At 39.5% G+C, this 26390-nt stretch overlaps 1 protein-coding gene across 2 annotated transcripts in view; it reads right to left on the bottom strand.

The window, feature by feature from the left end:
- Nucleotides 1-26390, bottom strand: part of LOC100049529 (1-phosphatidylinositol 4,5-bisphosphate phosphodiesterase beta-3) — a 58623-nt gene that overhangs the window by 30755 nt on the left and 1478 nt on the right. For both annotated transcript variants that reach the window (XM_023965810.1, XM_023965811.1), the window contains exon 2: nt 10070-10156. In XM_023965810.1, coding sequence (XP_023821578.1) covers nt 10070-10156 — 87 coding nt within the window. The remainder of the gene's footprint in view (nt 1-10069; nt 10157-26390) is intronic.

Here is a 26390-nt window from a genome sequence, read left to right as displayed (position 1 = left end):
ATTCATCTTAGGCGGGTCTTAAATGTAACTGGGAAGAAAACGGTCATGAAAGTTTTCCTGGTTTCAGTTTGTTTGTTTTTAAACACTAGCAGCTTGTTAAATCATTTTAGTCCATTTCTGGAGCAAACTTGACTTTGGTTTGCAAAGATTTTCATATTTGCTCATTCTTTGCTTTAGCCTTCTGCTAATGCTTCAATCAAGACATTTTTTTATGCCTCATATAAGTAAACATTTTTCATAGAACAAAGGGCCCTAATATATGTATTGGTATATATAATGCATTTTTATTTTATTTTATTTTTTTGTTTTTGTTTATTTTAATCTTCATGCTTGTTTTGATATTATTTAGTTGTTTTAATGTACAGCACTTTGTGTTATTCTTTCATTTGAAAAGTGCTTTATAAATAAAGTTTGATTGATTGACTTATAAACAAACATTTATAGAAATGTAAAGAAAATATGACTTAAGCCTTGTTTCCGGTTTAGAATGGTCCAGGAGAGCATTTCCACTCAAAGTTGGACCGTCACGGCGCATGTGGGCAGGGTGAAGCTAACAACAACAACAATGGAGGTCGTCCAGGAGTTCTTTTTTTCCCACACTTAGCTTTAGGTACTTCGAATAAACAAAACATTTAACGCTGTTTGAAAGAAGATTGCAGGTGGCGAAGAGGAATAAAGCAGCGTTCTTGGAGCTTTCTTTTGTTGTAACGACCTTCAGCCAATCAACGGGTTTTAACAACAGCTCCGCCCCAAACAATCTGTTCCATTTTTCCATGGACCTTCAACCAACAGGGGCCCAAAAATGGTACATTTTGGTCCAGCTTAATGGCTCCATTTTAAAATGGCAGCACTCAAAATACCGGAGCAGACCACTCAGTGGGAACGAGGCATAATATGCAGAAATATTTGTCTATACAATAAAATCCCTCTCAGATTTATCTAATCACATATAAAAATCCAAATCTTAGACTATAAAATTTCATCTTTTGAATCTGTTAAAATATTAAAACTTAATTTTATCTTTTTCTAAACTTGTGGTTAAATGAAAGACAATATTAAAGTTTAAAAAAATAAAATCCCCAAAAACAACCATTTGTTTCAGCTAAATCACTTAGCATATACATGTGTAAAAACGATCAAAAAAGAAATGAATGCAGATAAAAATGATGATTCAAAAACCTAATAAGTGAGAGAAAAAAACTCCTTTATCCTTTCCTCACTGTCGGGTGGGGTGTAGCCTGCTAGAGCTCAAGAAAAAAACATCTTTCCAATTGATCACAGGGCCACACAGAGACAAACAGGACAAAGAAACATACACTCATTCCTCCCGATGATTTAGACTCAACAGTTCGCCAACACACACGCGTTTGGACTGCGGCAGGAAGCTCGAGCACAAGGAAAGAAACCCACGCAAGCAAGAGGAGGAAGCTCCAAACAGAGCGGTCCCAGACGGCATTCCAACAAGATCCACAAACGCTGGCCAAAACAAGTCAAGTTAATTTGAACAAATGTGTTGAAACCCGATATGACCCTGTCTCACAACAAAGTCTGCCTGAGCTGTGTTGGTCTACAGGGGTAGAAATGAGACGTTCTCCCTCCTTCTACTGCTCCCCATCTGCTGTGTGGAGGATGCTGGGGGAGAAACACTCCACAAACATCATGGTGATTTTAATGACCGATTTCTATACCAGAACCAATAAGTAGAGGGAAAATAACAAAATGACATGATGTGTGTACAAACAAACAAGTAAACAAGAATAAATGGCAAATCCATGCATTTCAGTTTCCTGATGTTCAGCCCATTGTTGTTTTTTCACATCAAAATAATCCAAATTATTAGAATATTTTACCAAACTGTATATTCAAAGTCTTTGCTAAATTCAGTGTTTCCACACATTGGACTGGAATGATGGTTATTGATGGTTGTCTGGGTTGTCTGCTGTGATGTCACTTGTTTTTTTTATGTTACAGTTTAATCAAATAAACCTACCGAGTTTCAAGACAAATTGTTTTTTCCAATTTCGATTCGGTCATCAATTTATCTTATTTTGTAATTATTTTCTTAGCTGTATTGGCCAAATGTACTCTGCCTCAGACAGATCGATCTGATTCAATCCTAGGAATAGAAATCGATTCATCGATTGATTGTTACACCTCTAATACTTAAGAGCTTTACTACCTTCTTAGAAGGCCCAAAGTGCTTTACAGTCACAATGTCATTCACACGCATACATGCACTAACACACTGATGGTGGCTCCGCTTCCGAACCAAAGCACCAACCTATAACCACCGAGGGCAATGTCTCTTTGACATATAGGGAGGCGGCCCAGGAGCCGAACCTGCAATCTAACCAATCAGAGCTTGACCACTCTACCTCTGCACCATTTATGAACACACACCCTATGAAATATACAAAAATATACAAAAACGATCACAAAAGGAGTTTAGCTACATAAACCTCTGAAGTAAATACCAAGGAGTTTACTTAAAAATTAGTAAAATCAATCAAGAAAAAAAAGATATTCCCTTGAGCAAAATACTGTAATAATTCTAGTATTTTGAATTCATTTTAAATTGCTTTTGCTCTAAAACTGAACGGCAAAAAGCAGTAAAGTCGAAATCTTAAATTTGGTTCTAATGAACATCTTTTACATTAGTCTCTGCCAAGCCAATAGCTTAACTCTAACACCAGATTTGTCACCTACGACATCTTAATAACAAACGCTCTTTGACATACTGAAAATCTTCCACTGTTCAAACGATCAACATGAATCAGAGAGAAAAGAGGCTTTTAATTTTAGGTTAACAGTAAGTATAAAAGCTTATCTCGGCTTGAGAATCCACTATATTTCTGTTAATTGCATAAAGGACAATCCACGGTAATCGAATGTCAACAGTGAAGCTAAATGTTAAACGGTTTACCTCACTGATGACGAAATCATACACAAAAAAATCAAAGAAAGATAAAGTAAAAAAGAGAGTTTTTATCAGAAGAGCAAACAATTTGGAAGATTAGAGGAAAGCTTAAAGCAAGTGTGGATTTTTTTTTGTGTAACCCACAGCCACTGGCATGAGATTGGCGTTTGAGAATGTAGCCTCAGCTGGACTCAATCCATAGACCCGTGGGCAAACTGGCTGTCCAAGAGTCGCTGACAAACACTGCACGCCGCGAGTCCTAAAGGCTGGAGTTTAGATGACATTCTCAAGGAAATGTTGGTGACATAACAAAGGAAACAATTTCAAGCTTTAAAACAATTTCTCTTGGATTCAGTCTGCTAAAAATAATAAAAACTTTAATCTTTGGTTGCACAAAGTGTCATCTTTTGGGTGTTTCTCCCTTTTAGTAGAGGAGTGACAGAAATAGAAAGAAAAGCAGTCCACGCTAGTGTGTGAAAGGGTGCATCTCGTCCAATCAAAACAGGTGTGTGCGTATGTCTGTCAGTGATTCAGTTGTTATTGTCACTAACTTTGGCATTGTGGGAAATTCTGGGCTCTGGCTGAAACACACTAAAGCTGACCGTCCAAGAACTTCAGCAGAGACGGACAATAGATGACAGAGAGGATGTAAAAAAAAAAAAAAGCAAGAAAGTCAAAGAAAACCTGTAAAAACACAGGAAGGTATTACGATATTTAAGGATAAGTGTTAAACAAATTGAAGACGAAGAGAAATGTGACACAAAGCAGATGGAGGTAAGGAATAAAAACCTACGGAAGGGTGAAAGGATACTATATCGAGTTAAATAAGCAAAGAAAAAGAGTGAGGAGGAAATGTCTTGAGGCATTAAAAGAAAAGTTGACGTGACGAAGGCCGACGATTCAGACGGACAGTTAAAAAAAAAGAAGTAAAAAGATGCTGATGGATGCAGCAGGAGCAAATGCTGGAACGTGAATCATCAGGCAGAAAGTCTGCAGAAACATTTAAGCTTTCTGCTCCAAAACGCCAAGAGCCGATCTTCAGAAGAAAAAAATTAAATTCGTCTTCTCCTGGCATGAGTTTGGTTTATCAGAGTTGCAGTTTTTTTATGGCGTGTCTCGGCAAACATAAATTCACAGATCCACTCCAATCATCTATTTTTAAAGCGTTCCCAATGGTCTTTGAATTATGATAATGCCATTTTTTAGCCAAAATCTTGGATATAATTTCTGCAGAGGGGCAATTAGAAATATGTTGCTGTTGGGCCACAGCAACCCCCATCCCACTTCCTATCCCTGTTGCCGAGAGCTCTCAGTTTACTCGCTCTCCAGCTAGCTGACAGCACCTCCCACCCCCAACTTCACATTACCGGCGATGAACATTGGAGCTACCCAGCCGGACATTTCTGATCCACCTCGAACAAGAAAAACGAAGCCGAACATGGATCTAGTCATCTACAAGCATATGCATCAAATACTACTGACGACGCTACTGACACACGTTCAAAAGCGCTAAACGCGGATTCTTTAATGCACTTTTATCATATGGTGTTCACACTGAATAAGCAGGGAGACGCCATTTTTTCTTTTTCTATTGTTTACTAGAGCATGTCTGCCACCTACAGTCGGAAGACGTTCGGTGCGAAATGTTGAAGCGCTGCAACGCTGGTAAATCTTGCTCCAGGCTTTTTCTTTTTGACAACTGTATTTCAATATTTTAAAGACTTGGTGTCATAATTCCCCAAATAATAATTTCTTTTCCAGGATCAATTTCCAAGCAGTTGGCTCTTCTGTGTTTTCCGTGAGTTAAGAGGCGTCATCCATACGGCACTCCCAAATTTGAGTTCCTGGTTGGTCAAAGTTTTACCCGGTTTAACTCGCAACTTGTTTTCAATGGCCGCGCTTTTTGTACATAGAGCTCAAAAATGGTTATAAAAACTTGCATAGCTATGCATGAACATGAGAGATTTGAAGGCAGAAGCCGGAAACGCACATTTACAAAGGATTTTCATTGGAAGTGGACTCTTGAACTCTTGACGTCAGAATGGAGCGGAGCAGGGAGCTTCTGGTCCACTTTGTGATGTAGAAAATACACTCAGTGTAAGGTGTCACAAGAACATGATAGAAACACCAAAAAACACAATTTTCATTGGCATGGGTCTTTAAAAAGAAAATTCACAGAAAAAAAATTACAGTAGGAGACTGAAACTGTATGGTAGAGCCGAGGGCTAAAACGTGGACAGTGAATCCTCAGGAGAACACCTTAGATCCTGCTGTCCCAGATAAAACGCAATGTCACTTTTATGCAATCCTATTTCCAAAAAAGGTTTTTTGTTCAGAGAATGCTCAAGACATTTTCGTATTTTCTTAGAATCTTAGAAAACTTTTTCCAGTTATATTTAACTGAAGATAAACGTACAAATCAAAGTTGTCTTTAGAGGGAAATCGTTGGCAGAAGAGGAGCAGAGGAACAGAATTACAGTCGGGACACAATATTTTGGGCGGCTCTATTCAGAGAAATGAGTTCCAACCAGAATACCCTTGTCATCTGCGTGAATGTGCTCTCATTAACAATGGCTGGATTGGTGTTGCTGTGTCCTCAATCCTCTCAGCTCCGCCCGGAAACCTCCTGGGGAGCCGCGAGATTGAACCAAAGCTCCACTCTGGGATCAATGAAATGATTGCAGTCACTGCCGTGTGCTCAGGTGGGCCCATTTCCAGGTTGAAACCTCATAGGATTGACTTTTGAAGCTTTTCTTTTTCTTTTTTCTTTACACTTGTTGGTCCCGAATACAGGTGGGAATCATGAGGATTTACTTTGACCATAATTTGTTATTGTTATTTAAAGGTAAGAATCCAAAGCCGGCCCAAACATTAGAACAGGGGTTAAAAATTGATCACGATTTTTAAAAACGATACAAGCCGAGAGTAGGACTGGTTTAATAATTTTTTGAAAACCTGGAAATAATCTTGTGGTATGAATTCAACATAAAATAGACAAAGTCTGCAGAACAAAAAATGTTTATCATAAAACAGTTTTTTTAAACATTGCCATGTTGCTATTATTGAGCCAGACGAGGTCAGTAAGCAGTGATTGGTCCAAGTACGAGTCAACATTTCTATGGCAACCCCTCTCACCAATCAGGAGTGAGCTTGTTGGAAGTCCACACCCCTAACAATTGCAGGCAGGCTCGAGAGAACCTGTCACATAAAACATTTTAAACGATCGATGTGGGGACACATATTTTTATTGAGGAATCTGATTGGCCAGTTTTTGCCTTGAATAACTTGCGGTAAAGAGAAAAAAATGTCATGAAAAAACATTGGGATTAGCTAGAACACGATTAGAAAAGGGATCAGAGCAGAAATGGTTATTGTGACAAATAGAATGACTGAGTAACAGCTGTTTATTTTTCTATAGATGTCTATGAGGTTTTGGATTCTTGGAATCAGCTGATTACATTATTCAAAACAGAAAAGAAAACGCTGTTGAAGGAAGTCAACAAAATTAGCCCATTTCAGAGGTGTATTCGCGGTACAGTTATCCAGTACATGAGACAGGTGAGTTTAGTTGCTGGGCAACTGTTGGTAGCGGTCGAACAACTTTGTTTAAGGTGCAAACTTGTAGCATTGGATTTCTCCGTTAGCTTAAGGCACGCTATTCTCCGCACGCAGAGATCGATTCAGCATAGTGGTTATGGTGTGCATTGGGTTGTTTGGCTTGTGCACCACTGGCGTGGGGTCCGCAATATACACCCTGAAAACTACACACTGACCTGAACACACGCGTGTGGTCAGCTCTGCACAAAGACGGCGGTTTGTCTGAACTCTATCTCTACATGCAGGTGTACATTTGCTTTCATTTGTGCAGCTTTGTGCACACAACGGGTATGTGTATGTGGATATTTGACTATGTAGATGTGTTTTTCATGCAGTTATTTATGATATTGATAATCTTAAGCCTCAATGAACTTTTATTGTTTATTTTGACATTTTCTCTCTTTTCTTCCATTGTGTTTGTTTTTTGTACCCTGTAACCTTTTTCTTTGTTTCTTCTGTGTGTAATTTTCTCTTTTATGTCAAGAAACATCAAAACAAAACTCCTCAATAAAACTCATAGTAAAAAGTTTAGTTTCGAGTAGAAAGGAGGTTTATGGAAAATACACCTTGTGTGTCTAAAGATCAAATGACCCCTGATGGACCTAAATTTGTCTAAAACATGAGAAACTACGATCTGTGATGAACAACTGCACATGATAAATTAAAAAAATTATAATAAAAAAAGATTTGATCTTCAAAACATCATTTCTGCACAATTTTCATTAAAACATGTTTTCATAAATTGCTAAATACTTCTTTTTAAGTGAATTCAATCAGAACAGTCTGGTGGTATCATTGCTGATGATCACGTTTTAGTAGTGAAGTGTTTGCGCAATATATGTGTATCAACTGGTACTCAGTTTTACGCTGTTATGCAACACTTTACGTTGGTAAAGTTATGCCAACGTAAAATGTTGCAAATCCGTCTAAAGCCGATATGAAAAGCTGATTTTTTCCGTGTCAGAATCACCTGAATCTCATTGATCACATTAACATTAAATAATTTACAGAATGTCAAGAAGTGTCGCCAGCAACATCTCTAGTGTTAAAGAGCTAAAAAATATGCTTAAGATGCGTTTTTCACTGAATTACCCAATAAAAACAGCTGCACTCCGCCGTAGTGCAGCGGCAGGGGCGGTCGACCCATGATAGTAAGATTGCAGGTTTGATTCCTGCCTTGCACGCCCATGAGTAGATGTGTCCTTGGGGAAGACACTGAACCCCACCTTGCCTCTGGTGGGAGGTTGGCGCCAGTGTTCGGCAGTGTGTAAATGTGTGTGTGACTGGGTGGATGGGTCTGTGACTGTAAAGCGCATTGGGCCTTGAAGAAGGTAGAAAAGCACTATTTAAGTATACGCCATTTACCATTTACCAAATAAGACAAATAAAGCAACTTTAGGAGAAAATGTAAAGCTTGGCAGGTGGGCCATGTAGTCGCTCAGTTTAGACATGACCGGTTGTTGTTCTTTACAAGTGTAACAACGTCCAGATTCTGTTTGTGCGTTGGTGAAAGAACCATCTGCACACAATGTGCAGTTTTACCACCACGAAAAGGACGCCGTGACTGACAGTTTAACTTCATGCTAAACAGTGTCACAGCTGCACCTCAGGCGACAAATGGCCTATTATCTCAATCCCCCACACACAAACACGTCAGCAGACAGAGTAAAATGAGTATTTGAAGCGCCCATGTGTTACGTGAACACATGCTGACACACGTGCCGATGGCAAAAGGTGACGCATGCTGTTGCCCAGATGTGTGCGCGACCCTCTGCGGGCAGACACAACAGAGGCATTTGATTGACAAGCAAAAGATCACTCCTTACATGCTGTCAGGACACACAAAGCGTCAGAATTTTAACCAAAGGGTGGCGTCTCTGCCTTACGCAAGGGAGCAGAAAGAGTCAATTTGGGCTGAAACTGCCCGACAGCATCATCGGATACAAAAACAATATACAATTTGTTGGTTTCAGCACCAACGTGGTGTAAATAGAAACCAACCTTAGAGTAAATCTGCAAAATAACAGATTTTTCTCTAAAAATGTGTAATGGAGCAAAAACAAGTGGCGCTAATGCTACAGGATGCTTTTCACAGTAACACAGAAGAAAAAACAAGACAACAGCTACTTTCAAAAAACATATATTACAGGGAAAAAAATTGCAGATGGTGCTCACAAAATTGAGATTTTTACTTCTACATTTAACAAAAAAAAACATTTGAAGCGCAGAACCTCTAAACCTCGAAGCATTTAAAGTTTTGTGCCTAGAAGACTTGAGCATTTGAAGCTTTGGACCTTGAAGCATTAGAAGCTTCAAGCAAAGCATCTAAAGCTTTGAGGCTTCAAACCTAATTTTAGTCACAACACGTGGCCAACAGAGGGTACTGCAACCTATGCAGATGGTGCTCACGAAATTTAGACTTTTACTTCTAAATTTAACAAAAAAAGATTTGAGGCGTGTAACCTTATCGCCTAAAAAGCATTTGAAGCTTTGAACCTCTAAACCTCGAAGCATTTTAAGCTTTGAGCCTCAAAGACTTGAGCATTTGAAACTTTAAGTCATGAAGCATTTGAAGCTTCAAGCAAAGTATCTAAAGCTCTGAGCCAAGCATCTGAAGATTTGAAGCTTCGACGTATTTTTTGGAAAAATAAAGAAGTGACAACTGGTGGCCAACAGAAGGTACTGCAACCTCTCAGAGTACCACTAAAAATGAGATTCAATCTGTTACAGCAGGTTTAAAAAACAAGAACAATCTGCTGGTGTTTGTCTTCATTTATATGAATGATTCCAAAAGTACGTCATAAAAAGAAACTACACATATGCTGTAAGAAGACCACTAAAAACAGTATCAGAGGGTCATTTGTTAAAAAAAACCTGTTAGACTTGTGTTTTTCAGAATACAAACAAGAATCAATTTTCATAAAATATTCATAAAAATAAATAAATTAAAAGGGGAATGTGTTGGCTCATTAACTTCCATTTGTCCAATTGATGCTGAAAAACAACTTAAAATGGTTGACAAAGAAGAAGAAGAAAAAAATCGATAGATTAGACAAAACTAATATAACCCTGAGTTGTAGCCTGGGGGTCAATTGAGCCATCCTAAAATTTTCCATTTAGATTTTTCCCTGTAATCCGACTGTAATCTGAAGCATTTCAGTATTTTCCGTTTTAGGACAACCAAAAGAGGCAAACCCTGGTGACAGAAAGACTCGTCCATCATGCTTATCCAATAATTATTTAATGTATCCGTGCGAGACAATCATAATTTGAATCTTAAAGCAAAACATCCTGCTGGCTGCAGCTGACTAATTATGTCAGCTTAATGCCTAAAATGTCCAGTGTTAGATTACTACAGTAATGGAGTCACAACCGCAGTTATCCAAAGACATAAGGGGGAAGGATGGAGGCGCGGAAAGAAACCCACAACAAATTAAAGAAAGTTGTTTTGGAGCATCTAATGGACTGAAAACCACTTTAAGAGCTTGAAGAAAACAGAAAAATAATCGTCCATCAAGCCCATTAAGGCGCCAATCACTGCATTTGGTGACTTACCAAGTTTGAGCCGGCAGTCCATGAGAGGAAAAATCCATCTGGGTCAACTTTCAAGGTCACCAGTGTTGGGCTGCCGCCGTTGGGATCCTGTATGAAAAAAAACAGAAGAGTCAGAACAATAAAAAATAAAAACGCTCAGGCTAGTAGTTCTTTGAGGTTCTTTCGTCAAAATAGTGGTTTAAGTTTTGCAACGCACACCCAACTTTGCAGGTTTTCTGATGGCTCATGATGGTGTTAAGGTAAATTGCATGCGTGTTCCCAACACTGCAACTTTCAAGAATAAAAGTCACGGTTTAGGTCACTTTATTCACAGCGTTTCCATCCAAGTGCTCTTGAAATATTACACCAGAATTAGGGATGAAACAATTCATGATCAAAAACCCAACCCATGTGTTACACCATTAAGCCGAATCGTGGGGAAAGTAAATCGTTGCATCCCTACTGCATACCAGTATGTTTACATTGAAAGCGTCAAACACATGTTGTGCTAGATTTAGGAAGGATTTAGTATTTGCTTTAAAACTTTACACCAAGCTTACTAAAAGCCAACTGAAAGGTTTTTCTTAATTGTTAGTAGAAAAGTAGAAAAAGGATTTTTTTTAACATTTTTTGTTTTTTGTTGCTCTTTTGTAATATCACAACTCATAAATTGAACTGAAACAAAACTGTGATCCAAAAATTGTAGTTTGAACGATGTTGTGGGGTAAGTGAACCGTTGCATCCCTAAGCAAAATCATCACAACCTTAACCCTTTAACAGCGGAGCTTCAGCTACAAATGTTGACAGTCTTTCTACTACCGTAATTCTTCAACAGTTTATGCAATTCACAAAATTCCAGCAGATTCTGAAGTGGAAAAAGGCAGCCTTATGTCAAAATGCAAAACTGTTGCATATCGGTGCAAAGTCTTTTCTCTGCCTCAGAATCCGTTGAAAATATGTTAATTGTCTAAACAGTCCAAGAGTTACGGTAATTTCAAGAGCGTGTTATTTAGGTGGCGCTGGCGACATCTTTAGTTTCAAAGAGTTCAGGAACAAGGATGGTTATGATCTTTTTTTGGGCCTGTAAATCTGAGGGATTTGCACAGAGTTCATGAAAACAACAAACTTCACCTCTTCATGACTGACTTTATTTCCAGTTATATAAAAAAAATATTCTTCAGTGTTTTTCTTTCATGGTGATACTGAGTTAGGTGGAGTCCTAGATTTAATGGTACATTACAAAGTAGGGATATACAGCATGAAGGGGTTAAAGCAGCCATACTTACATATTCTACCTTCTTAGAAAGCCCAAAGTGCTTTACAGGGACAGTACCATTCACGTACACAAAGTCGCACACTGATTGTAGCTCCACTGGCCCCAACCTATAACCATCATGAGCAATGTGGGGTTCAGTGTCTTGCCCAATGACAGTTCTATACCGAACTTGCAAGCTTCCAATCAGAGGTCAACCCATCTACTTCTGCACCACAGTTGTCCAGCATAAAGATGCCAATCATGCACAGCAGGAGCTTTATTATTAATGAATATTATTATTTTTACATGCAGCACTCAGGGAGCTTGATTATCTCGTTCCCTCCAGTCAGACAAACAGGGATAATGTATCATCATTCGAGTGACAGATGACTCAATGACACCAGCTGCCACCGGCGCCACAATCAGGTCACAGAATAGCATCCAACTTTATAATAGAAATTGAATAGAAAGAAACTATGAAAAAGGTATACGATCTCGCAGCCTGAAAGCTGTGCTTTACAATACTGAATCTGTCATACTGTGTGTAAGATTTCTTATCTGATGGCTTTCTCAGCTCTATTTCTTAGACTGTTTCTACAACTCACTTACCTTGAGTTTGGGCTCCAACGTTGGCTTAAAAGAGGAAAGCGAGCGAAAGGGATTAGTGTCAGAACAGAATGAGAGAAAACAAGCAGATAGAAAACTGATAAAAGAAGAAACATAAACTTATAAAGAGGATAAAAGCTATTGTCTAATCTGATCTAAACCTAAAAAAGGTTAGTTTTGTTGGTGGATTTCCTGGAATTTTGAGATTTTAAGATTCATTTTTGATTTCAGTCTTAAAATTTTGGACTTTTTTCCTTCTTTTATTTATTTATTTTTAAATAAATTTAAAGGCCCGTTGCTTGAACTTGAACACCACAATTTGTCTGTTAAAGTCTGCTCCAATCACCATGGATCCTCTCATCCATCCCACTTCTACTCTCATCCAACTTTGGAACATCACAACTTACAATATTCACTAGGGCTGCACGATATGAGGAAAACTTGCGATATGCGATATTAGAGATTAATATTGCGATAACGATATAATTTGCGGTATATAAAAAAATAGAAAAATGCCAAAAACATCATTCCCATTTCATTGCAACAGTTAAAAATTACACTCCAAATGACCCTCATTGACATAGGTGACAAACATCTAACATAATAGGCCTCCATCTGATTGGTAAACAATGGGAAGGCGTCCATCTGATTGGTCAAAGCATAAAGGGATTTATTTGATTCGTTAAAAGCGTCAAGCTGCCATAAGATTGTTTTAACAAATTTGGGTTTACGATTTATTGCGATATTCGCTGTCTTTTGCGATATGCATATTGCAGAGCTGGATATTGCGATAACGATAAATTTGCGGTATATTGTGCAGGCCTAATATTCACCATCACACCATCAACTTTTATGCCCTGTACGACATACTATGCCCTAGTTACATGCACCTGTACAAGGGTTGACCCATACAAGGGAAGTGGGTTTTTGGGTGGGGGGGGGTCATAAAGAGGAGTGGCCGCATTTTAAGGGAAGCGCAGGTGTGTCTTGCTGTTCCGTTGAGGCTCATGTGGCCACTTCAAGGGACATCATTAAAAATGGAACGTATGATTGTCATGTGTCGTAAGTGTATTGTGAAGTATTTATAAGGATAATTTAACTTACACACACTTTTGATATATGGGTGATACCATCATACTGTGCACTCAAATCATTAGTAAGGTTGGCACTGGCTTCTTACAGACCACCCGCAAATGCTGCACACTTGGGTGTGTAGGTGGTACACAAGTACCCATAGAACATCAACAAAAACTATGCTCTGATTGTCTAATTCCCTCATTTCTAATAGCTCGGCTGTGTCCACGAAGAGCGCACTTATCACATGAACAAAATTGATGAGTACCTTGTGCGCGATGGCGCAACCCCTTTTTTCGGAGGTTGAAAAAATGAAAGATTTGTACCACATGCCTTTGTTTCACTTACTTCACCCTTACATGTTGTTTGAGTTTTTTCTATGACATGTCGCATGCAACATGCCCGTAGGAGAATGTGCACGAACATTTTTGCTCTATGGCCTTACCGAGCGGTCTACTATGTTAAAATTTTGTGTAGGCCACCTTTGTGCCCCATACACATATGCCCATTTTTCACCTGCAGACAGTCCACATCCTCCCATAAGGGCAGTTTATTTCCAAAATATTCCTACTTCGGGATCACTCCTGTTCCGTTCTTCTTTCCATCCGCACCATGATAAAAAGAACCTCAGTTTAAAAAAGCGAAATGTTTTTTACTTTAACAACTGAGTCCAGATTAACCTTTTTTGAGACTTTTTCTACTATGGCGTGATCTTTAGCCAGCAACCACATCAAATCTTCAAGCTGTTGTGTTCGCAGCACTTCCACCTCCAAGTCTGAGGCCATTTGGTGAAAAACATTTGTGAAAAGCATCTGAAAAAGTCGGCCTTGCTTGTTTTTGAGTAGACAATTTGCATGGTCTGCCTGGGGATGTTTTACATAACTGTCAATCGCTTTCTAGTACTGCTCTTCCAACTAACACGGACACTATTGCTTTTGCATATTCCTTTAGTCCTTTGAGTGAAATTCTACCATCATCTACATAGAAGTTAGTTACTGTGACCACTTAAATTGGGCAATACACCAAAGATTCTTTAAAAATTTAGTCTTTTTTCATTTATTTATTCAATCTATGGAAATCCTTGATCTTTTCTGGTTTAAAGATATGCTTCTACCTTTAACATCAGAGATGTCACCAGCGAAATCTAAACAATACACCCTCTTTGACATACCGTTACGCCGGATTTACACTAGCACGTCTGTGGTCCCTTGCATTGCATAGGGAGTCCATCTCACAGCTGTCAGTTTACATTGTCTCTGTTGCATCTCCAGTATATGTCCAGAAACTGGTGTAATCCGCGGTGTTAACTTGCATAATGGCATAGGCACGTCACTTTAATTTAAAATGAGATTTTATTAATTTTTATTTGGAAAGTACAACAAAAGTTTGTATTTTGAAACCCCGACCCACTCCCTGTTCCTACAGCTTTGTGTCGCAAAACTGATGTATTGATGGAATGGAAATAGAACTCCTGCCTTAAGCTTGCGTTGAACTACATAGGGATGGACTTTAGATATTGACGATGTAAACATTTCAAATAATTAATGAATGTTCTGTTTTTGTGTAAATGAAACAGAGATGCACCGCAGAAAGACCAGTGGAAATCAACCACAATCAGCTGGTTCTGAGGCAGAAAAAAAAAAAATCAGCTTTTCATTTAGTTTTTGCACCAATGCTCAACACATAAGGTTAGTAAAGCAAATCAGCTTTTCTCTTTGGCAGAATCAGCTGAATGAAGAGTTACAGTATCTCAAAAGGATGTCAACACTGAAGCTATTGTACAATGGACAATGACAATAAAAGCATATCTACTTATCTATCTAAAGCTCTATCTAAAGTGTTATTACTAAGTTTCATATGATAAAAATGGGTTTACTCAAGATGTATTGGCAGAAAATTGATAATGGCGCCCTCATATGCACCTTTGTTTACAGCTGACACATATCCTGTGGAGTGCTTGAAGTGTGAGAGTGGGCGGTGGGTCTATAATCGGGACTTCACCTCTACTCCCTAATTATCTACATGATATGCAGGAAGGGTCTGAAGTCTTGATGCCATCTTTCTTGGTTTTATCGTCTAAAACGCACCTGCTTGAAAGACCATATCTCCTCCTCTTTCTCCTCCAGACGTCCCCTGGTGGTCATCTTGACGACCAGCCCCCACCGTCAAACATAAAGAGACAGCCCCCTATGGCTGATGTTCCACAATCAGCAGCTAATGAGCAGCTCCTTGAAATATCACAGCCTCCGAGCCAAAAAAACAACAACAATTGTGTTTCCCTTCCATCAAACTGAATACCATTGGAGTGTGCGCTTGTATAACAGCAGTCTAGAGAAAACAAGCAGTGGGAAATTTCATTTAAGTGGCTGTTCGAAGTCTACCTTTGGTCAGCGTGTGTTTTTCTCTCTGATGCTATAGCATGTGTGGGAAAGCACGCTGGTGTGTTCCAACTGCTGCTTTGGCAACATGGCAGAACTGATGACAGGGGGTAACCTTTGGACTTGAGCCGCGGGAAAATTGCTATGTGGAAAAAAACTAGCCAGTCCGCATGGCTATAGATCCGACTGATGGGAATCTGTCCAACGTGTAGCCGACAGGTCTTTTACACGGCTCAAGCACCACATTTTTCCATTCCTCTACAGGCTTCATTTCACTCTCCTCTATCTAGGCCGTACTCCACATGCAACAAGTGAACCACTAAACCTGCTTTTAGTAGATGTTCATCTGAACAAAACCCCCTTTTCTGCTTTTCACATAGTGGTACGCCTTGTTTCATTACCGGTTGATTTGAATGCCAAATTCTCCCGCGACAAAGCAGCTGGCAAAGCCGACTGCACGGTCAACCTACAAATTACGGCTCTTCAACAATGTGTGGTACCACTATTTTTGCACCTGCGGGATAAAAGGCCTCCCGATTTGACGAAACCACACCTATTCACAGCGCAGGACCCATCAGTTTTAGGAGGGGAAAAAAAACCCAGGGAGGTTTCTTTTCTTGGAGTCAGAAATCCATTATTTTATGCATTTGACATACAGTAGCTGGCTTTTTTAAAAGCCATAATCAGTCAAATTAACCCTTAAAGGTCAAGCTAAGAATTGGAATTTTGGTACCCAATTGCCTCAATGGTCCCACAAGCCAACTATAAAAAACAAATGCAAAATATTCAGCCATTTTCCCAGATTTGTGATCTAGAACCCGGTTATAGGCCTTTATTTAGCAATCCCTTATTAGCACTGATTTGTTTCAAATCTCTGTGTTTTTTGGTTTTCCTACTCATGCACTGGACAGCCTATCGCTGAACTTTAGATGTTACAGAAAAAGAATAATCCATGCAGAAGCTGCATCAGAAGTCAATTGCTTTTTGTTTTTTTTTTTCTATGGTCACAATACTTCACTTGCATCTTAGTGATCTTTTAAAAGCTTAAAAACTGCTGCAGTACAAAAGTTTAATATTTTTTATAATTTTAGGGTTTCTTGTGTTTTTGCTGAGGATTTTTGTCTGTTTCCCATAACCTCAGTCTCTTTCCATTTAAAAGGCCTTGTTTGGTGCTAGGCCAAAGTTGAAAATAAGGATATTATTATATGTCTTGCCTGAATAAATAAATGGTTCAAAAATATATAAAATAAATAGAAAAATCTGATTTGTGTGACTAAATCATACAGATCTTATAATATCACAGATTATGTATTATATTGTGTGTTTTTTTAACCCTTGTGCTATCCTATGGGCTCCAGATTTACCCGATCCTTACACTGACGTGTTCTCCCTACCATGACAAAGGTGGATAAAGGTGGAGAGGATTTCATGTAATCCATGGACACCAGTGAAGATCAAGAATCTTTGAAGAAAAAAAGTTTAGCGGACTGTCTTGTTGGGTCTAGATGACCCCACTCCCAATGTTAAAGTGCCTAGGATAGCACAAGGTTTACACAAACCCTGCAGTGAAACTTTTATGTGAAGCCCAAAGCGTCTTGCTAATGTGTCTGTCTGAATTCACATTTTATGCTAGATGTATTCTAATAGATAATATAATAATTTTTTATTATTATTTTTAACACGTTCTTGTAGCGTTTTTCGGATTTATATAGACAATACGTAGTGATTTAGGAGCAGACAAAGATCTTATGTGCAGTATTATGTAGACTCTGGGCAGGCCACAAGCTACCTGCTTCAGGCTTTCAGTGACACGGATGGGAAGGGCAGGTGGGGTAAATTTCTAATGAACTCCTGCCGCTCCGCAGAAACTATGTCCTAGAAAAGTTTTTTCTTTGGCTAAAAACAGCATAATCATATCCAAAGACCACTGGGAACGCTTTGAAAACAGATCAAAAGATGATCGGAGTGGGTCTTTAAAGTTGACATTTAAATGAAAACTTCAGGGGCTTTTACACACAGATGGCATATAATCAAAATATTTAAAGGGGATGTTTGGATTTGAGATGTGAATATACAAGTTTGATCCACATCAAAACACAAACTGAGACTGCTGGAAGTGAAAAAAGTGGAAACACATTTAAAAGTCGAGGAGTAAACTGAGCAAATGACAGGAAGCAGACAGACCCGCAGGAGAGGAAAAGAGAGCAAAGAAATGACAAAATAATGAATGGAGGAGAGATTAGGTGAAAGATACACAGACAGCCAGGCTGGAAGTGACTGACAGCCCAATTACTACTGGAGTCAGGGGGAAGGAGTGAAGAGGAGCTGTCCAGATGTCAGCTCCACACTTCACATGTGGCTGTGGTTGACCTTGCACCTCTCTCAGTCCATCCATCCTGCACTCGTTTCTCACCAGTCTGTCAGGATGTCTGTGGCGTTTCTCGACACGGCGTCAAACGCTTATTCTGTGTTCCGTTACTCTAACTTCCCCTCTAATCTGATCTGAGCATCTCGTCTGTCTCCGTTGGTTTGACATCTAAAAAGTGTCTACAAAATTTTCTATTCAAGCTGACTTTCTGTACTCTCTTCATTTCTGCACCTTTTTGCCTTAAACCCAAGCTGTCCCCAGAAAAATTTTGACACAAAAAAATTTAACTAAAAACTATGAAAAAATTAAATACTTATTATCCCAACAAGACTAAACAATGAAAACACGTCCACTTTTAATGAGCTTGAACAATTTTTAGCCTTTTATCTTTTAGTAACTTAGAAATAAAACATTAGAGTCAAGGCACAAACGTCACAAGTCCCTTTTTGAACTTAATTTTTAATTTTAGTTTGACGCCTTTGGAGATAAATTCCTGTCAAATGTCAAGTCTTTTAGCTGTAACTTCAAGCCAAGTTTCAAGTCTTCAGTTAAAATTACAATTTCATTGTCACAAATTGTCATTAAACTACTTTTAAGCAGTTTAAAACAAGCTATTGGCGTTTCTACATTATCAATGCAAAAGCTTTGTAAATAACTTTTAGACGTGACTACTGCATAAAAAAAGATTGAACAAATAACATCATTCACAAGCCTCAAGTCTTTGAGGTTGAGTCTCAAGTCTCTGCATTAAAAATTTAGTTGTGACTTAAGTCTGAGTTTCCAGGCCAAGTTTCCATCTGTGAGTCAAGACCTTAAACCAAAGGGCTCAATGTAAAAATGTAAAGAAAAAGCAGCTTAGAGCAAAAGCACAAATTAAAGGGTCTATATCATGCAGTGTATTATAATGTTAATTCTTTACAAAAAACAACCCCAAAGTGGTATTTTGATCCCTTCACGCATTTCTGAGTATTCTTCTAAAAACCTGCGATCTGAGCACCGGACCCTCCCATTCCACAAAAATGAGTCGGTTCTCACATCTTCCATCCATCCATCCATCTTCCTCCGCTTATCCGGGTCTCTGGGGCAGCAGTCTAAGCAGAGATGCCCAGACTTCCCTCACCCCGGCCACTTCCTCCAGCTCCTCTGGGGGGGACCCCGAGGCGTTCCCAGGCCAGTCGACAGACATAGTCTCTCAGACGTGTCCTGGGTCTTCCCCGGGGCCCCGCCCAGTGGGACATGGCCGAAACACCTCTCCAGGGAGGCGTCCAGGAGGCATCCGGAATAGATGCCAACTAAAAGCCTCAACTGGCTCCTTTCGATGTGGAGGAGAAGCGGTTCTACTCCGAGCTCTCCGCGGGTGACCGAGCTTCTCACCCGATCTCTAAGGGGGCGCCCAGCCACACTCCAGAGGAAGGTCATTTCAGCCGCTTGTATTCAGGACCTCGTTCTTTCTGTCGTGACCCAGGGCTCATGACCATAGGTGAGTATTGGAACGAAGATCGACCGGTAAATTGAGAGCTTTGCTTTTTGGCTCTGCTCTCTCTTCACAACGGACCGATACAGCGACCGCATAACTACGGACCCCGCTCCAATCCGCCTGTCAATCTCACGCTCCAGTCTTCCCTCACTCGTGAAAAAGACCCCAAGGTATTTAAACTCCTCACCCTGGGGCAGGGAGACTCCACCCACCAAGAGGTGGCAGACTACATCGTGACATAGATAAGTGAGAACCGCCCTTCCAGTTGTCTGTATGTAAAGTTAAGAGCAGTGCTTCATCAATGCAACTTGAAATTCCACAACAAAACTTAGCCTCTCCTGAGAGTAAATTGCAAATGTTTCCCGGAATATTAAATTTTAAATTCAGTATTTACATCTGCTGTGCAGCTGAACTGACCTCGGTCTTGAACTATCGAGTAAAAAGGAACTGAAAGCAGTCCAAGCCACACACACGGCTGTTTCTGTGTATTCCTGCATCTGTCCTGTGAATGTTTTATTTATGTTTCAAAATGCGCAGGATGTAATCCAGTTCAAATTGGCAGGGCAGCATCATGAAAGACCCTTCAGTTGCGGCCATCAACGTTTACACCTTTTCTTGAGTATTGTGTGGTCTGTAGGGTTTAATTATCCTGACTTGACTAAAGGAGGCTAAAATTGATCATTTTCAGCTCCATCTGGACTGTTCAGGTCATGAGGATGTGACAGAAATCCTTTAACTTAAAAGGACATCAGATCTTCACAAGCCCTACTTGTGACTTTGGTTACTGGTCCTGATACAAACAAATCAAATCAGGATATTGGAATAGGGAATTGTGGGAAATAATTCTACTTCTGACCAGGGAAAAAGGACAAATAGAAGCATTTGCCTTAAATAACCCTTTAACACCAGAGGCTTTAGCTCAAATGTTGACATTCTTTCTACTACCATAACTCTTCAACCATTGACGCAATTAAGGTATTTCAACCAGCCTTGCGCTGATTTGCAACACATTACGTTAGTAATAATAATAATAATAATAATAGATTGGATTTTAGAGGGGATGTTATCTTTCCATCTTGAACTGGAACCAAAAATCATTCCTTTTGGGTTTATATCCCAATGATTTGAATATAAATAGTTGTTAAAAAAAATTAACTGACTTGGGAATATTACAACCAAAGAGAGTAATGGCTCTCTCATGGAGAGGGGTGAACAGGCCAAGTGTTAAAAAATGGCTTCAAGAATTGTCTTTATGTTTACCATTGGAAACAATAACTTACACTTTAAAAAACAACAAGACACTTTTGCCAGAATATGGAAACATTTCATTAACTATATCAGAAAAAAAGATCTGACTAATCAAACACAATAACACTTCCTCTGCCGCTCCACAATAATGCACTGTACCATTCTTTCTTTAAGGGGTTTCTTATTTTCTAAAGACTCTCGAGGACTCAGGCATACTGATGCTGATTGTACCCATTTTAAATGACCTGTTGTATTATCATTTCATTTTCTATTATTTTATGATATCTACTTAAGTCAGATGTAAAATCAGAAAAACATATTGATTAAAAAAATTATTATAATAATGGATTGGATTTATCTGCGCTTACTAGTGCTCAAAGCACTAGTAATGAGTTGCATATCAGTGCAAAGCCGATACTAGACAGATGTTAGGGTTTTACGGTATGAGGGAAACGTGCGATGTGCAACATTAATGATAAATACTGCAATGATACGACTTGCCTTACATGTACAAATAGCAACACAAAAAACAAATAATAAATAATTTCCATATCACCGGAAGACTTTTATTTCAATAAAAGTTAACAAATTACGCTGCAAGTTATCTCACTAGGAGACTGGTAAGAAGTTGTGTGTCAGGAAAACACACGAAGAACAGTAATCTAGCTTTCTGGTCGTACGGGCCAAAACTAATATCGACAACAAGTAAGAACAATATAGGTAGTGTGTGCTTGCGCCTTCTTAAACACATAATTGTCCCTCTGTCTAGGCATGTGTGTAAACATTTAAAGTAATAATTTATCACAGTTTACTCCGTCTATTGCAGTCCATGTATTGGACAAGCTGATATCGCGACATTGATTTATTGAGCAGGCCTAGCTGTTATGAAAAGTTGCTTTTCTCCGCATCAGAATCAGCTGATTCATTCGTAGAGTTATGACCGAAAAGTGTGTCATTTAGGATTTGCTAGCAACATCTCTGGTGTTAAAGGGGTTAAAAAGATTTCTTTTGATTTTTAATGGGGGAAAAAAGCAGATAAATACCAGAAAATAGATTCAAAATGTATTTTAAATCCACATTCAGCTGACTAAAACCCGCCGTTTGTGTCTTTCTAAAGGTAACACTAACACCTAAGCAAACCGAGGCCGCTCTGTGAACAAACAGCGTCTCTCTCTCTTGTTTAATTGGTTGTTGAGCAGGAATTTTAAGTGAATTCCCACTGGAATTTGTCTAAATTCAATTGCGGCCAGGCTGGAAAGGGCGGAGCTGGAGAACCAGTTGCACGGACAAGTTAGAAGAAATAAATAAATAAATAAAAAAACTCTGGAGCCTTGCAACAATTTTAAACAGGAAGTCATTCAACCCAAAAAAGAAAGAAGAAAAACACAGAACAAAACAGTCCAACACATATGGGACTGAATGTGCGCATGAGCCAAAACACAGAAGACAGAATCAATTTGGAATTCCTTCCTGCTCCTCCTCCTCATTTCATGAGTCAGTTGTGAGTTTCACGGGACGCCCAAAGGCCACAGAGAGACAGCAGTTGTGTTGCAGCAACAAAACCTTTTTGCGTGGAGACCAAGACAGAGAAGTGGGTTGATGAGAAGGAGTTGAAGGAGGGCAAGACAAGGAGCACATGTGAGGACAGAGCGACAGAAGAAGACGGGACGGGTTCAGAATTGGGGTTTTCCTGTAAACAAACCGCAGCGGCCTGGAGCCCTTTCTGTATGTCCTCGTTCTTATCTGACAGCATTGAGCCGTAGACCTGTTCAGACTCGAGCCGGGAGCGAGAACTGATCCCAATCCAAGCGAAAAAGTTTGAAAGCCTGAAAACCTGTTTTACACCATAAGTGCCAAACGCCTTCAGCGCGTCTTGTGGCAGCACCCCAGCATAGAGAATACAAACTGTTTTTGATCTTTTTGTTGCACCAATTGAGGCTACATTTAATTTTCTGCATAAATGAAACGTTACGCTCAATTTGATAAGGAAAACCTTGAAAGTCTCCGGAGTCTGTGAGCACGGAACACTGCATGTTCATGCAAACGTGCAGCAAGGTCACATCCGTTCACCATCATCAAAGTCATTTTGGTTAAAAAAATAAATAATCCCTGGCACCTGAGCAGACGTTAAAGCCTCGTAACCTCAAATGGGAAAGCATGTTTAATGACCGTTAAGAAATGACTGTTGGCCTCAATATTTATGCTTTTATTTCAAATATATTCAGAGTAACTGGGGGGGGGGGGGGGGTACGTCCTGTACGTACATATTCATGCTGTTTTTGAGTATGCCTGACTGATGCTATTGATTGCTTTGCTTATGATATTTAACTTGCAACAATAAAAGGGAGTGCAAAAGTTTACATAACAAAACATTTCTGAATGTAGTCATTCATAAATGATTTAATGGCAAAGAAAAATACAAGAAGCACCAAAATCCCCAGTCAAATGTGTGAGATTTTAAGAATAGGACGGTGATAAGCTGGTTTCTTAAGGTACAGTTTTATTTGAGGCTTTTGGGGGGAGGCGGGGGATAGCATTCAAGTATAAAACTTTTAACTTTATCTTTTTTACAAAGATTTTAAGTCTCCAATTTATATTCTAAAAAACAAAAAACGTCTAATTTACAATTTTCTTATATACTGCAATTTTTTGCTTGTCTTGAATGTAAAAATTACGACAAAGTTGAGATTCTCTGACTGAAAGGTAATGGAGCCAGGTCAGTTCCAAGTAGCCACTAGGTGGCTTGTTAAATGAGCTTCTGTTTCCACTTAGGTTTTTAGTTTTTTTATACTTTGAGTTTTATTCATGTCATTTTTAGCTTTATCATCTTGGGTGCAAGGGGTCAGGAGGGTTGAGGGCATCCTGTGTAGTTTCCAATTTCATTTTATGCCTGTTACTGCTGGATAAAAAGTAGTTTACAAATAAATTTTATTTGGTTTGAAAGGCATTCGATTCACTTTTCTTGCGTGTTTTCCAGCCATCGTTGCCGTACCTGCTGCTGCTGAGATTAGAGAGTTCTGAATGAACTTAAACCAACCAACTACCGTAGTCGCAAGTCGGTGGCCCTCAAGGCTGAATGTTGTCCTTTATTTTATGGAGAGAAATTAGACTCAGTCGGATTTGTGCGTGCGTAATTCTTGATTTGTGTGTAAATTAGGATTTGTGTATGCATATTCTTGCTTTGTGCGTGCGTAAATTAGGATTTGTGCATAAATTTGGATTTGTGCGCGATTTGTTACTCACATAATACGTTTTGTGTATAAGTTAAAAAAATATAAAATGAAAAAAATACAAAATGCAATTTACGTATGCACAAATTAAGATTACAACAGCTTGAAACTACTTACACACACACGTCTTTAAAAAACACGCACAAATCCCTTGTTACGCAGACACGAAGCCAAAGTTACGCACGGATCTACCGTGAGACTGTTTTCACGTCTCACAAATTCGTCCGTAAGTGCTGCGTTCAAATACCAGTGGAATGCTCGGTCATTAGAATTTTCCTGTCAGCCTTCCCTTCTAAACGTATTTCCTTCAGTGGGTGTAGCAGGGCTTAAAAAAACTTTAAAGGAAAATAAAAATTATTATCTGAGAATATGACGTTCACTTTTAAACGCTTATATATATATTAAAAGTATATTATTCTCCGAGACACCGAATTGATACAAAATGCGTAACAGGAACGACCAGTAGGGGGCACTGTTTCTTTTCTTCCGGAAAAATCAAAGGCAGTCAGACTGAGAGAGTCACGGGAAGAATGGCGGCCCATCTCGGTGGTCAGCGCCCGAAGTAAGTAGCCTCTATGTTCAACACTAACATCTACTGTCTTCATGTATTGATTGAGTCATTGTCTGGATACGTTTTGAAGGGAAGGCTGATAGGAAAATTCTAATGACCGAGCATTCCACTGGTATTTGAACGCAGCACTGACGGACGAATTTGTGAGACGTGAAAACAGTCTCACGGTAGATCCGTGCGTAACTTTGGCTTCGTGTCTGCGTAACAAGGGATTCGTGCGTGTTTTTTAAAGATGTGTGTGTGTAAGTAGTTTCAAGCTGTTGTAATCTTAATTTGTGCATACGTAAATTGCATTTTGTATTTTTTTCATTTTATATTTTTTTAACTTATACACAAAACGTATTATGTGAGTAACAAATCACGCACAAATCCAAATTTATGCACAAATCCTAATTTACGCACAAATCCGACAGTCTAATTTCTCTCCATATTATTTCCCCTTCACATGATTTGTCATCCTCTTAGTCATGTTTTCTGATAGACTCCTTAGGAAACAAAATGTTTGGGCACGGTGTCTGCATCAGCCTTTGTGGAGCATCCTTTCAGCTAATCTAATGATATGCATGCACAATTCCTAGGAAAAAGCATATCATGTGTCAAATTAAGCCCATCAGACCGCCAATGCTTACCACGCTGCCCGAATAAACGCCACCATTACCAATTTTTCATTAGCTCCAACAGCCACGTTCAGAGGGTTGCGGAGTGAGGAGCGTCTTCTCATGCCAGAACCACCAATAGAAAGGGTGTAGACGGTGGTGCACAGATCAAAGTGCACCAACCATCACATATCACTGTGGTACGTGCTATACAGTGCGGTCAGTTTAAGGTTTTTTGTTTCCACACCCACAATTGAAAGCAAACAGCAGAACACTGCATCTACAGTTAAGAATACAGGTCATATTAATCTTGAAATAAGCGGATGACTCAATGTGAGCAGTGTAAAAGCTAATTCAAAGCCGTTATATTAAGCCTTAGTCACATGCACCTGTATGGGAGGTCGATCTGTAAGGGTGCTGCAGGTTTTTGGGTTGGTGGAGGAGCAGCCTTCATCTTCACAGGAGGACAGTCGAGTCTTACGTTCCTTTTAGGTTTGTACGGTCACCTTAAGGAACGTACAGTTGTCGTGAGTGGTGAGCGTTTGTACAGTTGCCCGCGCTAATGACGAACGGGTGATGCTGTCATACGGTGTCCTTAAGCTGCACTCCAGTCGTTGGTAAGGTGCACGTACTGGCCCTTTACTGAACACGCGTGAAGGTCGCACGCCAGGTGTGTACACGATGCGTAAGTGCCTGTGGGACGTCCGTAGGATGCTGACAAAAACTACACAGCAATCGTCCAATTTCTAACAGTCAGGCTGTGCGCAACGGCTCCTTGCACCGAGCGCAGGATTTAGAAGGGTCGAAAAAAATGAAAGATCTGTACAACACGCCTCCGTCTCACCTACTTTACCCTTATTGTTGTGTGTTGTTTGAGTGTTTGCTACAACGTATCGCCCACAGCCTACCCGTAGCATAAAAATCTGCAAGAACATTTGTGCTCTACAGGCTAAATTAACAACACTGCCATTCCCTGTAGATCATGTACAGCTTTGTCCATGTTTTACCTACAGACCACATCCACCTGTAAAGGCAGTCGGCGCATTCAATCTCATGATATCAATCAATGCTGGTTTTTTTTTTCTCTTACTTAGGTCCATTCGTGGACCCTAGAGAGAGGTTGGGAATAGTGGGGCAGAAAGATAAGACGGCTGGTGGGGGGGGGGGGGGGGTGTGCACGTTTCTGAGAGTTCACACACTTATTCAGCAGCATAAACATTTCCTGGGAATTCCCTTTGAGGGACAAACACAGATGAAGATAAGGCAAGGGACTGAAGGTTTCTATGACATAGTTGGAGCAGTCAATAGAGGTGTGCTTTGCTCCACCTGAGCTTCCAAAATTAAAGTCCCACTCCGATCATCTACTGTAAAAGCCTTCCTAGTGGCCCTTTAATTATAGTTAGGCAATTTTAGCCAAAATCAACACAACCTATATTGTTTCTAGGACATAGTTTTTGCAGAGCTGCAGTATTTCATGACATTTTCGCCTCTTAGTTGTGGGTGTGACCACCCGTACTTCCTGACATCTGTTTATAGTCT

This window comes from Oryzias latipes, chromosome 18 (genome assembly GCF_002234675.1).
Source record: "Oryzias latipes chromosome 18, ASM223467v1".
Lineage (NCBI taxonomy): Eukaryota > Metazoa > Chordata > Actinopteri > Beloniformes > Adrianichthyidae > Oryzias > Oryzias latipes.
This window is presented reverse-complemented; position numbering and strand designations above follow the sequence as displayed.